General features: G+C 41.6%; 1 protein-coding gene across 3 annotated transcripts in view; it reads right to left on the bottom strand.

Annotated features, from left to right (window-relative positions):
• PIP5K1B (phosphatidylinositol-4-phosphate 5-kinase type 1 beta) overlaps positions 1-17,196 on the bottom strand; it is a 162,508-nt gene that overhangs the window by 90,049 nt on the left and 55,263 nt on the right. For all 3 annotated transcript variants that reach the window (XM_006137852.5, XM_006137851.5, XM_075931678.2), the window contains exons 2-3: positions 11,525-11,587; positions 9,582-9,650 (exon numbers count right to left, since the gene is read on the bottom strand). In XM_006137852.5, coding sequence (XP_006137914.2) covers positions 9,582-9,650 — 69 coding nt within the window. In that variant the 5' untranslated portion in view covers positions 11,525-11,587. The remainder of the gene's footprint in view (positions 1-9,581; positions 9,651-11,524; positions 11,588-17,196) is intronic.

The following is a 17,196-nucleotide window of genomic DNA, read 5'->3' as shown; positions in this document are numbered from 1 at the left end:
TGTTTATGCTGCCTAACATTTTATACAGATGAAATTATTTAAAATGGTTGCATTTTAATAAGTTTTGTTAGTGACCTTGTGAACTGGCTGGAAGGTTACAGAAAAGACTGTCTTGCTTTTCTTGGGCTGCCTGGCTAAAAGTAGCAGTCCAGACATTCAGGCTTAGGTTATAGTCCAGTCCTCCCTCTGCTCACTGGGTTTCAAAGGCTAGCTGCGGCCCAAGATGGAACATTGCATTTTTTTTTTAAACTTCACTGTCCTTCAATTGACTCTGACTGAGACTTGGGGCCATGGGATTTTCTTTACATTATAGTTCAGTGACGGGCAACCTAGGCTAGTGAGGGGGCCGCATGACTGGCGCTCCATCTCAGTGGGCCACAAGACTGTCGTAATCAAGATGGTCTCCCACAATAGAGTAGTTTTGCTAACTGCGCCTGCGTAACTAGAATTTGCAGTGTGTGCGGATTGAACTGCAGCAGTGCTTTGATTGGAGGCAGAGGGAGCACATGGCTCTCAGTAAATGTTGTGTGCAATCAGCATGCGCCTCACTTTATGTGCCCTTGCTTTATATGTGTGTCATTTTAATAATATTCGGTGAGGGAGGGAGGGGGGGAAACTATGTGTAATCCAGTGGAACTATGGGGAAGCCAGTGGAATCTGGCAACACTAGGCACGGGTACCGGAAAACAAAAATGTCTCATAGGCCACACATAGAATCCTTATCGGTCACCAGTAATGCAGATACACCCTAAGTTGCTATTCTTTCTTCACTGAATTTGCATCCATAGGCCTGGGTTTTACTGCAGTGCCCCAAATAACCAAATCAAGGTACTTCCCACTGCTCTCTAAATATTAAATACACCTGAGGTACCTTAATTGAACCACCGAGATAAGCACATGCCTAGAGTAACTGCACAACAATATTGATATAATTACTACCCTCATTCAGTCAGTCCCCTTTCTCTTCTGTCACTCAGTTTTAGACATGGGATTATAAACTCTCTATGGAGAAAGTATGTGTCTTCCCATTCCCTGTGTACTGCCTACCATGCTAGTGTGACACACAAAATAACTAGTCTCTCTGTGCCTCTTCTTTCTTATATATTAAAAAAATGAAAGAATACTTGCTTTGTTCCATCCCTTGTCAATTATACTGGACTCTTCAGGAGAAGGACTCACTATGTCTATACTCAGCATCTAGCATAATAGGGCCAAGAACTGGTTCAGAATGTTTAAATGCTACTGTAATTCTATTGCTAAATACTAATAATCACCATGCTCTTTATCAGTGCTATAAGAAACAGTAGGGATAGGCAATTGCCCAGCCTTGGACCTTTCCACCGTTCACTGTTTCATGCCCAAAGGCAAGACTATACAGGGAAATTATCAGTGACTTTCTGTCCTGCAGCCATAGTTTCTATAAGGTGATTTCCAGCAGCCCACTCCTTTCTCCCGCTGCCTGTGCAGAAATCTGCAGTTGTCCCTCTTCCCCACCCGAATGGGTGGATTCCGTATCCCATAATTCCCCTATCCTGTATACCACAAGCAATCCATCTTACCTGTTCCCTGCCTGCTTGTTCTAGTCACCTGGCTGTTGTAAACAAAAAAGCAATGCATTTTCTACTCTTCTCACCGTAATTCAAGTCCCAGAGTTCCAACAGGTTTATAGAAATTCTTAACCCTGTTGCAACTGCATTCATTTAGAAACCCTTGTGCCTATTAAACTACAGTTCCCACTGCAGTTTCAGATTGGAGGATTGCTTCCTTCTCTGGGACATGCTTAATTCAGATACAACTCTTACGTGAGAGAAGTCTCTAACTGAAGGTTGATTTACATGAAGGTACATGGTCTATAATTTTTAACCAGCAGTGTTATTAAATTATATCACTACTGCACAATGATAAATCTGAACAAGGGACTACAGATAAAAGGCAGTACCCACTAATTTTAAGAAAATACTAGAAACTTCCTTTTTTTTTTTTAATCAAAATGATTTGGATCAGCTCTGAGTCACATTCATGCTCTAGGAACTTTTGACTACAAGGAAGCAGTTGTTCTTCAGTCATACTTATTTATCATAAGTAACAATCTACGCATAGGAACTTTTTCAATCCAATGCAAACATCTTTTCCAGTCTCATGAAAATAAAAGAATTTTGTCAAATTTCTAGGACTCTTAAGCCAAACTACCTAAGCTTACAGCATGTGACATACTGATATTTCCTCTCCTAGTCCCATTTTAAAAGAGATCTGTTAGTGCAGTGTCCAGTTAACCTTACATTCACTGCTGCTGCCAAGACAACATCCAGCACTGGGTGGCTGCTGTTTTCCTGGTCTCTCTAAGACAGCACCCATTTTAACTGTTCTTTGCTGAGCTTTTTGTGGCTACATTTCCTGTCATTGCTGGTCATTTCTCAGGCAGTCACACTTGGTACCAAAGCGAGACGAGACTCAAAATGTCACATCACTACACAAAAATAAATGTCTCTTCCTCCTTGCTTTTCAGTGGTCTGAGCTGCATAATCCTACTATTTCATCACCGTTTGTAACTAAGTTGCTGCATACTAATATCCCCAATTTCAGAATGCACCCTGAGTACCAGCAAGGACATTCATCTATTGTTTGTGGGTATGCCTAGATCTGTGACTTCAGTCCCATATATACCCCTTTCTCTGACCTTGGTACTGCTTGGTGGGTAGACACCGATACTTTACTTTTCCTCTCCAGAGAGCAAGGTCACCTTTGTTGTTATGGCTGCACATCTGCTGTGCTGGCAGCAAATGTGACTTCCAGACCTATAGGCCAAGCCTAACTGCAATAAAACAAACAATCTATCGCTTGAGAGCAGGAAGAAAGAAAACATTTACTCTTATCTTATAGATGCAGTTATGAGAAGCTGCAGGGAGTGGTGGATCTGGAAAAGTACAAAAGGTTAGTGGCAGAGATATAGGGGCAGCTGCAAAGGTTAAAGATCAGGAGCAAGAGGCTATGTTTGCCCCCTCCTCAGCTCAGAAAGCCATCTGTCACACAGTTCTACTCCCTGTTCTTAATTCATCCCTCAACCCAGCCTCTTAGACTCACATCTCAACACAATGGTGGTTGTTGCTCCTTACATTGAATAATATTTTTATACTGAACATGTAATCGCACTGCAACTCTCTTTCATTGTAATTACCAAGTCAAAACAATTGCGACATTGTTCTCATTTTCATATCATTTTCACTTTCCAATGCTGGTCAAAACAGGGTTGGGAAACAGATTTCTTGTGACTGTTTTATGAATGGTTGTGATCACTGCTGGGCAGCTCTGTGGGAAATTCAATTAAAATAATTATGTTTTTCTAGCTTTGGAGTTACTAAAATGTTTTTTTTTTTGCCCAGTTTTAATCAAAGCATGCTGCACACAATGAAGCCGGGCAAAAGAGAGTCTGAAGTATTTGTTCATTTTCTCTACCATTTGAAAATGTACACTAAGCTTACATTTTAAGAGTGTTCATTGATTCTGGTTGCTCAATGTGAGAAAAACCTGGGCCTCAATTTTGGAAGTGGGGAGCACCCATAACTCCAAGTGAGAGCTGTGAGTGTGCTATACCTTTAAAGAAATCAAGCACGCAAAAGGAAGAGGTCACTTATAAAAATACTGAAGTTCATTTTAATATTCCAGGCTAGCTTTATTTACCTAACCCACTGGGAGCGGAACGTAAACGAAAAGGGATAGGTTCACTTTAGCTTTTACCAGCTTCCACCTATGTATCCCTCTCTCTTCAGCACAGTACCAGAAGTGGGGGGTGATAGCAAGGGAAAAAAGGAACATACCTATGGCAACTAGAGGATGTGGTAACTCAGTGCATTCACACTCAGAGTCCTAGCACAGGGCTTGTATAGCTAGCATCCCATGGTGGAAGTTAAAGCCATTCACTCATCAACTTCCCTCACCTGGGTGCATTTCCCCCACTTTCTTCCCCTCCCTCCCTCCCTCCCAGATGTGCAGTGACCCATGCTGGCAAAAGGAGATATAAATTGCAGTCACAAAGAAACTGATCCTCTGTTTAAGTGCAGTACTGAAAGGGTTATATAAAGCATTTATGGTAAAATGTAGAGCAGAAGCAGCTGAAGGTAGAGAAAGCGGAGGTGTAAAGTCATTACTAATACCTAGATTATGCATTTACTTTTGCTACAACTTCCAGAACAGAGGCAATACATGTTTTCCACATTTGTTTTGCCTTCAGCCTTGCCTTCACAGCTTTGGTGTCCAACACACAAGCCACATTTGGCCAGTTGAGTATGGCTAGTTCACTGGAGACCACAACTTTACAGGTTGAACCTCTCTAGTCTGGCACCCTTTGGATCTGACTGGTGCCAAACTAGAGAATTTTCCGGACCATAGGAGGACAATATTGTTTGGCAGCATTACCAACCTTTCCACGGATTACTGGGCTCTTAGAAGACATTTAGGGGTAAATTAGAGCTAAACTACAGCACAGAACACTGAGAGCCAGGACTGATGGCTGTAAACAAACGTTATGGGATCAGAGGAAACCTGACCACCCCTATGATAACTGGCAATCTGGCTAACTAAAATCATGCCGGACCACAATGTTGCCAGACCAGTGAGTGCCAAACTAGAGAAGTTCAACCTGCATCGTCATACATACCCAACATGGACCAGTGGATTCCCCAGCCACCTCATCATAGTGACAAGTGACAGGTTTATCTTCCAATATCTGGTTTATCTTTCACTGGAGACCAGATTTCAGAGCTCTTCTGTGGCTGGGAACCTGCAGAAGTTCTATGCCCTAATCAGGGCATGCAGCCCCCTCTACTGCCTGTTGTAACTTGCATGGGAGCCACAGCAGAGGTTGCAGCATCCTTGGAGACTATCAGCTGAGCCTGTAACTTCAGTGGGGTGTTTCAGGCAAGTGAACCTCTCAGGCACCCAGAAGACTGCATGAGATACCCAACAGAAGTTCCAATATATGCCACTCTTCTGTGAAGGCATAGGTCTACACTGCAGCTGAGATCATGCTTCCCAACCTCGGCAGACACACAAATGCCGTTTTGCTCCAGCTACGGCACAAAAAAACCCAGCACTGTGGACACAGTGGCATGGACAACAGCACTGGTTAGCCACCTGAGTAGAAGTCCACCTACCAGGGGAGCCTACAGCCAAACCAGGCCCCTGGGCAAGGGGAGGGGCCTCAGCGCTGCCCAGACTGCAGTGTGTCAGCCCCTCTCTGGCCCTCAAAGCCACCCTGAGCATGCTGCGTGGTGCTGCGCGAATCCCCGGACCCTTTAGAATCATCAGGGCAATTGACTCCTTTGTCCCCTCTGATTGGCAGGCCTGCCACCCATTCACATCAATGTAAAAAAACTGTGTTGGGTGTATCTGTGAAGTTTCTGTATCTCTTTAACCCAATTACTTGATTAGAGAGATTAGACTCCTTAGGTTATACCTAGAATCTTCATCAACTCAGCAAAACCAATCAAGATGTATGTATATTATTTAAAGCAGTTAAATGAGTTGCTTAAAATATAGAAGTTTATTAAAATCTATTTCTCTCTCGGCATGGCACATGGAATATACTGCTATAGCTCATTTATATGACTTCATTTCACCGGGGGGGGGGGGGGGGGGGGGAATTCACTGGATTTTACATCACAAGTAGAAATTTTCCATGTAACATATTCCTTTTTGGTATGTATTTATAAATATTACTAAACCTCTACAAACACTATAGTCATGGAATATTACTATGAGAGATGAACACACACAGGAAATAAGCTATTAAGATGCAAAATACATCCTCTAATGCACAAGCCTTTTTTGTGCATCTTATAAATAGTTTTGCTTTTTAAATATTATGCGCTAAATAAATTCAGCCCTTGTGTAAAGCAGGTGCAACTCCATTGGACTTCAGTAAAGTTGTACCAGAACTGAATGTGGCCCTAAAGATATGATTTGATTTTTGTCACGTAAACATTGCTAAATCTTTAAGTGTTGTTGTATGTATCTGCAAGGAATCTGCCTGCAAATTAGACTCCTACAAAGCCATTTCAGGTCTGGATTCAGGAAAGCACCTAAGCACATGCTTATGTATTTTACTTAATCAGTGCTATAGTAAAGTTCCATAAATTGCTACTACTGGGCCTGAGTTACCCCAAACACAGGGACAATTGTGTTTTGTGGGGTGGGTGTGTCACTCAGGGAGAGAACATCTTTGAAATCCTGCTGAGGCTGTACAGGAGCCCAGCCAAACACGGCCAGGGAGAGTCACTGAATTAGCACATCTCTGGGCCCACTTTTGAAAATGTGCCTCCAGCTCTGGGCCTGTGAAGGAACAGGGATTGCAAGAAGCTTCCACTGCTGCAGTCTAGCTCTAGGAAGACTTATTCTTGTTAACCGTCATCAATCTGGAGCAAATCTGGCCTGTTAACTATATTAAGGGGAAAAAGCACAAACTCTTACCTGTCCAGAACAGGATTTTGACCCCAAATCCCACAACATTAAGCAACTAAAACCTCAACCACTCTGACTTTCCTCAAATTAATATGAAGAAATTCCTGCAGAATAACTAGTGCGTTGGGCAGTCCGTATAAAGGTACTGACTCACAAAAATACTTGTAATCTCTGTACTTTTCCTAGCTACGAACATACTGACAGCAAAAACTTAAGTCAGCTCTCAGTTCTTCCTTAAAAAAAAAGCAACAATGATCTGCTGATGCTGTAATGCTCTTTTACTGCTTCACTGGAGATTTTTCCAGACACGACTAGTGTCATTTTGCACTAGGATAGCATACTTGATTTACCAACAAAACTGGATCCATCTGATATTGTATATAAACACACTTTAAAAAAATAGTTTTAGAATATACAACTTGTCAATCTCAGGGCATTTCCTATAATTAAAAATCAGCTACAAAGAACTGCAAAGCATTATGGGACTGGTGCTGTGACAAGAAACAGTGGCTAATTTAGGGGTTGGGGACAGGGAAAGATTCTCTTAGTTTCCTGGAGCAATGAATCCAGCCTTTTGTTATATCCCTGAGGGAGACTGACACAAACTACAACAAAAAAAAGTCACAACGATAAACCCGGTTTAAAAAAAAATTAAAAAACCAACCAACAACTTCCTGCTGCTTTGAGGAACGAAAAGGGTCTGGAATTTTAAGCCACCCACATGCTGTGAGCATGGCTGCCAAGGAAAGGAAGAATTAGAATGGAATGTTTAAATTCCTCCTGGACTTTACCAACAGAGTTATATCAAAACTGCACACATGGAAAAATGATCATTTATTATTGGTAATGCAAGAACTTACAGGCCAGAGCTCAGCTGTACTATGTGTTGTACAAACACATAACAAAGGGAACGTCCGTACTGCAAGAAGCAGTGCCAGTAACCAAAAGGAGAGAACAGACTTCAGCAGCCAAGAATTTGTTCTCTTAAGATATTGATTTTTTTTCCTGCATTTGTATTTCATTTTTAATTTTAAAAAGCTTATTGTGGGTACTATCATTGTCAATAAGAGACTCTCAGTGTCACCCACATAAAATCAAGAAGAGGAAGCAGCAGCAACAAGAAAGTTACCATATAGCACCCAAACAGTCTCTGTTCCACTCTGACACACATACAATTACTATAGAGATTACCGCCGTAAGAAATAAATAAAAGGCATTCAGTTATCTATTAAACAAAATTACCTAAAAACCCATACAAAACAAAAACCACACAAAATATGAAGGAAAGTTAATTTGTAGTCAAGAGAGACAGCAAAAATCATTTGAAGCATTTGAGAACTTACTGTACTAGATTCTCTGACAATAGTGTTTTTAGCAACAGAAATATCTCTGTTGCTAGGAGCTAAGAATTACCCATGCTATATCAAGGTGTGTATTTTAAAAAGTTAATACTGAGTAATCACACTGGGTATCGATCTTGGTATACTGTTACAAAAGAGAAAGGACTGAAGTGAATAGCATCCAAAGGCCTAACCTCATGAATGTTTGACTTACAAGTGCAAAGTTCAGGGAGAGGAAGATCCATTTTCTTCTACTTTTAAGGCGTAGAAGGAATTCTCAAGTGTTAAACTCCTATGCACACAGAGAAATGTCCAAGAAAATACATTCTAGACCAGCAGTGTGCAATCTAGGCTAGTGAGCAGGCTACTCGAGCAGCTCTCCATCTCAGTGCTCTGCAAGACTGTCGTAACCAACATGGTCTACTGCAGTGATGGGCAACCTGTGTCCCAAGGGCGGCAGGGGGCCCTTTGGGGTGCTACGTGTGGCCCACGAGACATTTTGTTTACCATCGCCTATTCACAAGGTTGCCAGATTCCGCTGGTTTTCGCCCATGTAGTTTTTTCCTATTACAAAAGCAACGAGATGTGAAGTGGGAGGGGGAGGGATGGTTGTACACATTGTGACAGCCCTGCACTCCCTCTGCATCCAATCAAAGCACTGACTACAACTCAATCGGCAAAGCCCCGCAGATTCTACGTACACAAGCGCAGTTAGCAAGACAACCCTATCCCAAGAGATGGTCTTGAGTACAACAATCGTGCAGCCCACTGAGATGGAGGGCCGCTCATGCAGCCCACTCACTAGCTTCGGTTGCCCCTCACTGGTCTACTGGGATAGGATAGTTTTGCCAACTGTGCTCGTGTACTTACTATTGTTTTTTGTGCCAATTTAATCGTTGCAGCACGGATTGGATGCAGAGGAAGTGGATAGCTTGCAGAGTGAGTATTCTGTGCAATCAGCAAGCATCACACTTCACGTGCCCTTGCTTTACCTGTGTGTCACGTTAGTAATTCCGGTGGGAAGACTTGGATGGAAATCAGCTGAATCTGGTAACCCTGATTGTGGGCAACAGTCAAAGAAAATATCTCATGGGCCGCATGTGGCCCACGGGCTGCTCACCACTTTTCTTCTTAAGTTTCTAGAAGACAAGCTGTAGCACTGATACTCTACACCAGGAGTGTCCAAACTTTTTTCAAAGAGGGCCAATTTGATGAAGTGAACATGCGTGAGGGCCGACCATTTTGCCTGACATTCTTTGAACCATTAAAATTAAATGCAAATTAACTATTTTATGCAAAGTTTATTGCAAGCGGCATACTTTTCATTTCGTCACATGGATGACAAATCTAAACAGGTGTTAAATCACTCTGCCTTTCATATCTGAAGACCAGATGAAAAAAAAAATCCAGGAAGCTGAAATATATGTCAGGAACATTGTAAAGTACATTACATATTATTGGTAATAAAGGTTGTCTGTCAACTTTTAAGTTCAAAAAATATGAACAGGAACATAACACCAAGTATACATGTTGTGTCAAATATATTTATAACTGATTTAGACCAACTGACATTAACTGAGATTTTACAATGTATTCATCTCAATACATACGGATTCGTTGGGGGCCATAAAAGATAGATATTGCCAAATTACCTGGGGGGACGTATTAAACCGGAACACGGACCGCAATTGGCCCGCGGGCCGGACTTTGGACATGCCTGCTCTACACTAAATGGATACAAGAGGAAAAAAACCTTAGAAAAGGAAGGTTACTGGTCACATTTACCTTTTTATAGGTTTTCTCCTCATTTTGTTTTCCAGCAGGGGCATCTCCATTTTCAGTAACAGACGACATCTAAGGGACAAACAAGTCTTTTTAAAACCATAAATACTATTTAATTTGTCGCCCCCCCACTTACCAAGCTTCTTTTAGAGAGAATAGTAGTAGGTTAATAAATTGTGTAAAGACTCTCCTAAAAAAAAAAAGTTAGTTGAGAGTTTCTTTTGGCCTCTCACTTTCAGAGTTGAAAAGAGGCTAATAGTATATAACATGCCTCGTTTGCTATGCACTTTCACCATCTTTTACATTTTATGCATGCATGCATGTGCGCATATATTAATTTTTTTTTTCAACATTACTGTTTTACAAGTTTCTCTCTCCAATAGGTAGATACATGTTTGGCATTGTTTTACTCCTGATATTAATTTGCATTTTCCCCAAGTTTATTCTAATTTTGTAATTTTCATCCATGTTCCTAATCTGTATAGGTCAGTCTATATTATTTCTTTTCTTAATAATATCAGTAACTTTTCCTAGTTAGTATCAGTGGATATTCAATAACATGCTGTTTACTCTGTCTTTTAGATTATGAAAGAATGCTCAATGAACCCAGATCTAGCAACATAACCAAGCATAATATTGCACTAGATAGCTGACAAGTGATCACTTGTCAACTTCCTTTGGTTATATAGGCCTTCAACTCTGAAACTCACCTGTCTTTTTTCATATTCAAGCCAACTTGAATAAAGTTTTTAGTGTTTACTTAGACTGTAAGCTCTCTGGGACAGGGATGGTCTTTTTGTTCTGGTTTAGTGCAGCATCTAGCACAAGGGAGGCTCCCAGGCAAAAAGCTAATATAAATCAGGGCTACTCAACATGTGGCCCATGGGCCCATTTGTTTGCGGCCCGTGGTTCGGTTTGGGTTTACATGGGGCTCAACATGTGGGAGCCAAAACAAAAAAGTAGTCAATACAATGGTCTTCTGTTGATATGCGTTTTAGTAGTTAAGTTCTTAGTAGTTTAATTGCTCACTAAAAGTGCTGTCTTATGGGTGGAAATCAGGTAAATATTGCATTTTGTTAATGTCAGCAGAACTCACTTAAATGGGGCCTGTGTGTTGTGTAGTCTTGCCTTAATCTTTGTATTCATGCCGTCAGTGTGAAAGAAGCTATTTGCATGTATATGCAACCACACTTCAGTTGTGGCCTTCAGTATGTGCTGTGAGTATCATTGTGGCCCCTGGGGCTTCCAAAGTTGAGTAGCCCTGATATAGATAAATAGTAAACAAGATTTGGAGAACAAGATTGCCCAGACATACTATCAGCCTTTTACTGGAATCCAATTAAATATCTTCTGCATTCCCTTCTCCCCCTTTGGTCCTTGAACACAATCTGAAAGATTCCTTTTTCCCCTTGAAACACCACTGCATGCAACTCCCTTGGTTTCTTGCAATTAGGTCATTTTATATAGATGGGAAGTCTAAGTTGATGTCACCATTAGGTACAGGCACATTCACAGACCTAGCAGTATTTAAGAACTAGACCCTCCATCATTCAAGATTATATTCCAGGCATGTTTATATAAAAAAACAGATGAAGTCAAAGACTGGTTTATGAACAGACTCCAAGACAAGTTTTATGTATGCAATAATTGGTGTAAACCATGATCTACACCTAAATTTGTGATGGCACATCCTTGGTGCCCAAGGGACCCAAGATCTGTGGCTAAACTGACATACTGTATCTCCAAAGATGCAAGGTAATGAGTGATGTTGTACATGCTAATTGCAGTAAAGCAACACAGTTAACAAATAAATCATATTCTCCACTGGCTAAGTTATGGATTCCTTGGCATTTACATTTGAAGATAAAGAATTTAAATTGCATATTTTAATTCCCGCTTCACTTTATCAGCGTTACATACTAGTGTTATGATGCATACAAACATACCTTTCTGAACTAAATTGCAAGTCATCTGGATCCAGGAGCGAACATCAACCCATTCATGGATACCTATCAACACAAAAGGCATTCAGCATTATGTCATCTCAGTGTAATATTCCTTTCTATGTTAAACATTGAGTAGGCTAGAGCATTGCAAGAAGCAGGACAATGCAAGATCATGCTCAAATGGTTTGGTTATGATGTCATTTAGTACAACTAGCTTTTGCTACACTAAAAACAATATGGTCATCCTTTCTGAGTTCAAACTTGCTTTTGCCAGAGATATAATGCCACTCACATCCTTATTGTAAAATATTTATGTAGGGCCATAAATTTTCATGGCATTGTCCAGAACATAGTTAAGACATTCTCTGCCGTAAGAATCTGTAAAGTGAACACCCAACACCTGCAACCTTTACTCAATTGAGTAATCCATATTCATACATGTAGTTCTACTGAAATCAGTAGAACTGCTTACATGAAGGAGAGTTTGCAGGACTGGGCATTGAATTATAAAAAACAACAAAACTTTACTTCAGAAGGAACTCGAATCAGAGGTTATTACACAAAGCACTCTCACTTGCACACGAAGCTGTTTAAATTGTGTAGTTAATACAGTTAACTCCTCATTTAATGTTGTGAGAAATGCTACTTAAAGCAAAGTAATGTTAAGTGAATCCAATTTCCCCATAAGAATTAAGGGAAGGCGGTATTTTTTTCCAGCAGACAAAAGATAGTATATACATATACAGTATACGTTTTAAACAATTTTGAACAGTTTAATACTACACAGAGCAATGATGATTGTGAAGCTTGGAGGAGTCAGAGGGTGGACTATTTCCCAGGGGATGTCTTGCTATTAAATGATGAACTAGCACTTGGCTGAGCCCTTGGGGATTAACACATGGTTAATGTAGCCTCACACTCTACAAGGCCGCAGGGACTGGGCCGAGGGAGGACCCATAACAGACACATGGCAATGGCTGCAAACACTTCTTTGCAGAAGAGGAACATGATGATGAACCCACGTTATCCTGCATCATTCTCTCCACAGAATGGTGCATCCACAGCTGCACAGTGCCCAATTGGACAAGAGACCGGCCAGCAGATGCACACACTGTATGAGTGTGTTAGAGAGAGGGGCAGTCAGATGTGTATTGGCTTCACTTCAAGTACCTTGCCCTTGTAAGTAGGCCAGGAAGTCCAGACACAAGACTATAGCTGTGACAGCATAGGGAGAGGGGGGGCTCGATGGAGTGGGGCATCTGACTTTAACATGCCTCCCCTTTTCCTCTCTTGCATAGCAAGCAGGAGGCTCCTGAGAACAGCTCCAAGGCAGATGTCAAGAGCGGTAGTGCAGAAGAGGCGGGGGGGGGGGGGGGATAGGGGGGAAGGGAGCAGCTGAACTGCAACTGTGCAGCTGCATACCTTACAACAGTGGTCTCCAACCTTTTTACACCCAAGGTCACTTTTAAAAGTCAGGGCTAGCTGAGATCTACCCATCCCTTCCTCAAGACCCCACCTTTTCCTTGAGGCCCTGCATTCCCCTCCTCTGCATCACAAGCCATCCCCAGTCCTTACTCACTCTCACTGGATTGAGACAGGAGGTGCAGGTTCTGGGGTGGGAACGAGGGATTTGGGTGTGGGAAGGGGGTGAGAGGTGCAAGCTCTGAAAGAGAATTTCAGTGCAGGAGGAGATGGAGAAGGGGATGCGAGCTCAGGAAAGGGGCTCCTGGATGAAGAGTGTTGGGGGGCTGAACAAGATGCAGGCTTGTGGAGGTGTAGGAGTTTGGGTTGGGGTGCATGAGGGACTCTGGGCAGGGGACTGGGTATATGATGGGCTCAGGACACAGGTTTGCAGTGTGTGGATGGTGCAGGAGTATTGTGGCAAAAGAATGGGGATGTGGGTAGTACAAAAGTTTGGGGATGAGAGGAGCTGAGGTGCAGAATGGGCTCAGGGTTTGGGTCTCTGGGCGGTTCAGGAGTGTTATTATGCTGCGGCCAGATGGGGGCTTGGCCCCAGTTGGGAGCTTGTTGGCCAGGCTTCATTAAATAAAATAATATGTCCAACACAAAACGTTTCAGCATTGTCTTTATTTATGGGAGGGACGGGGAACCTATTTTGGGTCAGGGTCCACTGACCCACAGAAAAATCAGTCAGGGACCACACAAGTGAGACGTAAAAAAACAACCCCCCCCCCAAAACACACACACACACACACACACACACACACACACACACACACCCCTCACTGATGTGGCCCCAACTGAGACCCTCAGTCCCCTGACACTCCAGCCCCATGGAGGGGGGAGAGGGTAGGTAGGTTACTGTATATTAGTAGGCCTGAAAACATCTCACACTGAAACCCATGAAAAATATTTCCAGGGATAACTACTGAAATGTACAGCTGGCCAAAAACAGACAAAATGTTTCTTGAAAACTGAGTTTAAGGAGTTTACTTTTTATATTTTGACATGTGATGTTGATAATTTGTGTTCCAATCGTTTTAAAGCTTTAACTTTTTGAATCTCAGTGCCTAGTCATTAAATAATTATCTGATCTCATCCATAGTTTCCCACAACTGTGAAAAATGAAATACTTAAAAGAAACTTAAAATAAAAACAGGTACAGTAAAACTCCAATTGTCTGGCATCCAGTGGTCTGGCACTCCTGATAGTCTGGCACCAACTGGAACCCGGAAGTGCTCCGGCCAGCCGGACAATTGGAGCTGTTCTGCCCCAGGGCTTCCCCGAGTCCACCGCTACTGAAACTGACCAGCGGTGGACTTGGGGAAGCCCTGGGGCGGAGCACCCCAGCTGCTCTGCCCCCGGCTTCCTCAAGTCAGCCACTGGTCAGTTTCAGCAGCGGCTGACTTGGGGAAGCCAGGGACAGAGCAGCTGGGGTGCTTCCGGGTTGGTCCCTCAGTGCCGCCCTCTCCCATGCTGCTCAGTTCCCCGCTGACCCCACCCCAGACCCCTCATGGCCCCCCTTCCGGTACTCTGGCATATCTGATAATCCGGCACCCCCTGGGTCCTAAAGGTGCCGGATAATCAGAAGTTTACGTATCTGCTAAAATTATTTCATAAAAATTAAATTCTGCCTAGCTCAGTTATAGAATATATCCTACTTCTTTTCCTCATATGAGTAGTCCTATTGACTTGAAGGAGAATTACTTTCTTGAACAAATAAGTAGAGGGGTGTCACTTGGTACCTCTTTGGAAATGCCTCCTCCCCCTTTCTGGCAAAGTTAATTCAACTTTGTTCTTCCCTCATGAACAAATTTGACTTTACTATTGCAATCTCTTTAAAGGTTTCCCTATACATAACTATTCACCTGAAATGACTAAAAGAACTGTAGCACCCACCCGTAGATCAAACATGGCTTGCTTCAAAACTACATCTTTGGGAAAATATTTTCTCTATTAAGAGCTAAAAGTATATTACTCAAATCCTCTAAGAAAAAACCCTCCTAATTCCACACACCAGCGTTTTACCATGCATCACCACAAGTTTCACTGTGCCCTTCAAGTCTTCATAAATAACTAATACCTTGGTTATTAATATGTTATTACTTGGCCATATTCTGCTATCACCCTACACTTAGAACTCCCACTGAAGTCAGCAGTGCCATTTAAAGTAGGTTTAGGTTTCATTTATCCAGAAATGTGTATCAACTATTTTACATTGTTCAGCTTCACCTATACTTACATTTCTTAACTACAGCGGTACTGGAATCTAGACACATTTCCACCAGAAAAGCAACCTAACCACTAGTGGTTACTTTAAGATGAGAGCTTTGATTAAAGTTTCTCTGAACACAAACAAGAGCAAGATTCTATGCTACTCCAAACATTAACCTGAGATAGGATCAGATGAACTCAAAGACAAACATCAATACAGCGTAGGAATTTCCTCCCAATAAATGTTAGCAGAAGAAAACATTTATGCCGGATGTGGAAGAAAAGCCTGTTTGTGCCCAATATAACCATATAAATTATTCAGGAATGGTTCATTCTTGTGAAAAATATGCCCCTGTACTGATGCCAAGGTTAGGGAGACAGATGGTGATCTCCAGACTACAGGAATAACTGAGCATGCAACTTAAGTTATACTTTCTTCATACAGACTTACCAATTTGTGCTAGGATTTTTCCATTTCTAAGGCTGACTGGCCCAGATAGTTTTTCTAGGTTGTAGTAGAAGTTACAAAAGGATGAATATAAACAAACACCACAAGTATGCAGGGGCAAGATAAATGCACAAAAACTCAAATTAGCTAGAGACATAAAGGGTAACAAGAAAACATTCTACAAATATATTAGAAGCAAGAGGAAGACCAAGGACAGGGTAGGACCATTACTCAAAGAAGAGGGAAAAACAACAACAGAAAGTGTGTAAGTAGCAGAGACGCTTACTGATTTTTTTTGGGAGGGTCGGGGGGGGTCATCAAGAAGATTGGATACCTTGCATAGTGAATGATGGAGAAAGTGAGGTAGGTTCAGAAGTTAAACTAAGAAAAGAACAAGTTAAAAAAATTACTTAGAAAAATTAAATGGCTTCAAGTCACCAGGTGTGATGAAATGCATCCTAAAAGACTCAAGAAGCTGATTGAGGAGGTATCCGAACTATAAGTTATCATATCTGAAAAGTTATGGATGATGGGAGAGATTTCAGAAGACTGGAAAAAGGCAAATACAATGCCCATTTATAAAAAGGGGAAAAAGGACAACCCAAGAAACTACAGACCAGTCAGCTTAACTTTTGTACCAGGAAAGATAATGGAGCAAATAATTAAGGAATACATTTGAAAATAACCTGCAAGATAAGAAGGTGATAAGTAACAGTCAGCATGGATATGTAAACAACAAATCACGAGCATCAACATGATAGCTTTCTTTGACAGGATAACAAGGTTTGTGGATAAGGGGGAAACAGAAGACATGGTATATCTAGACTTTAGTAAAGCATTTGATACAAAATCTCCCATGAACTTCTTCTAAACAAAGTAGGGGAATTTACTTAGATGGGACTACTATTAGTCAAGCGCACAACTGGTTGGATAATTCCCAGGGTAATTATCAATGGTTCACAGTCATGCTGGAACACTGTTATTCCACAGGGTTCAGTTTTGGGACAGGTTTTGTTCAATAACTTCATTAAAACTATCTAGATAATGGCATAAAAAGTATACTTATAAAGTTTGCAGATGGTACCAAGTTGCGAGGGGTTGCAAGTGCTTTGGAACATAGGATTATAATTCAAAATAATCTGGACAAACCGGAGAAATGGTCTGTGGAAATTCAGTAAGAAGAAATGCAAAGTACTCTACTTAGGAAGGAGCTGTCATTTTCACACACACAAAATGGGACTTTACTGTCTAGGAAGAAGTACCACAGAAAGGGATCTAGGGGTCATAGTGGACCACAAGCTAAAAAATGAGTTACGTGACTCTGTTGCCAAAAAAAGCAGTAACTATCATTCTAGGATGTATTAACAGGAGTGTTGTGAGCAAGAAATGAGAATTAATTCTTCTGCTCTACTCTGTGCTGATTAAGCCTCAACTGGATTATCGTGTCCAGTTCTGGGTGCCACATTTCAGGAAAGTGATGGACAATTTGGAAAAGGTCTACAGAAGAGCAACAAAAACAATTAAAGGTCTAGAACACATGACCTATGAG

Source organism: Pelodiscus sinensis, chromosome 6, assembly GCF_052426305.1.
Source record: "Pelodiscus sinensis isolate ZL-2025 chromosome 6, ASM5242630v1, whole genome shotgun sequence".
Lineage (NCBI taxonomy): Eukaryota > Metazoa > Chordata > Testudines > Trionychidae > Pelodiscus > Pelodiscus sinensis.
The sequence above is the reverse complement of the archived record's forward strand: the minus strand, read 5'-3'. Positions and strand labels throughout refer to the sequence as shown.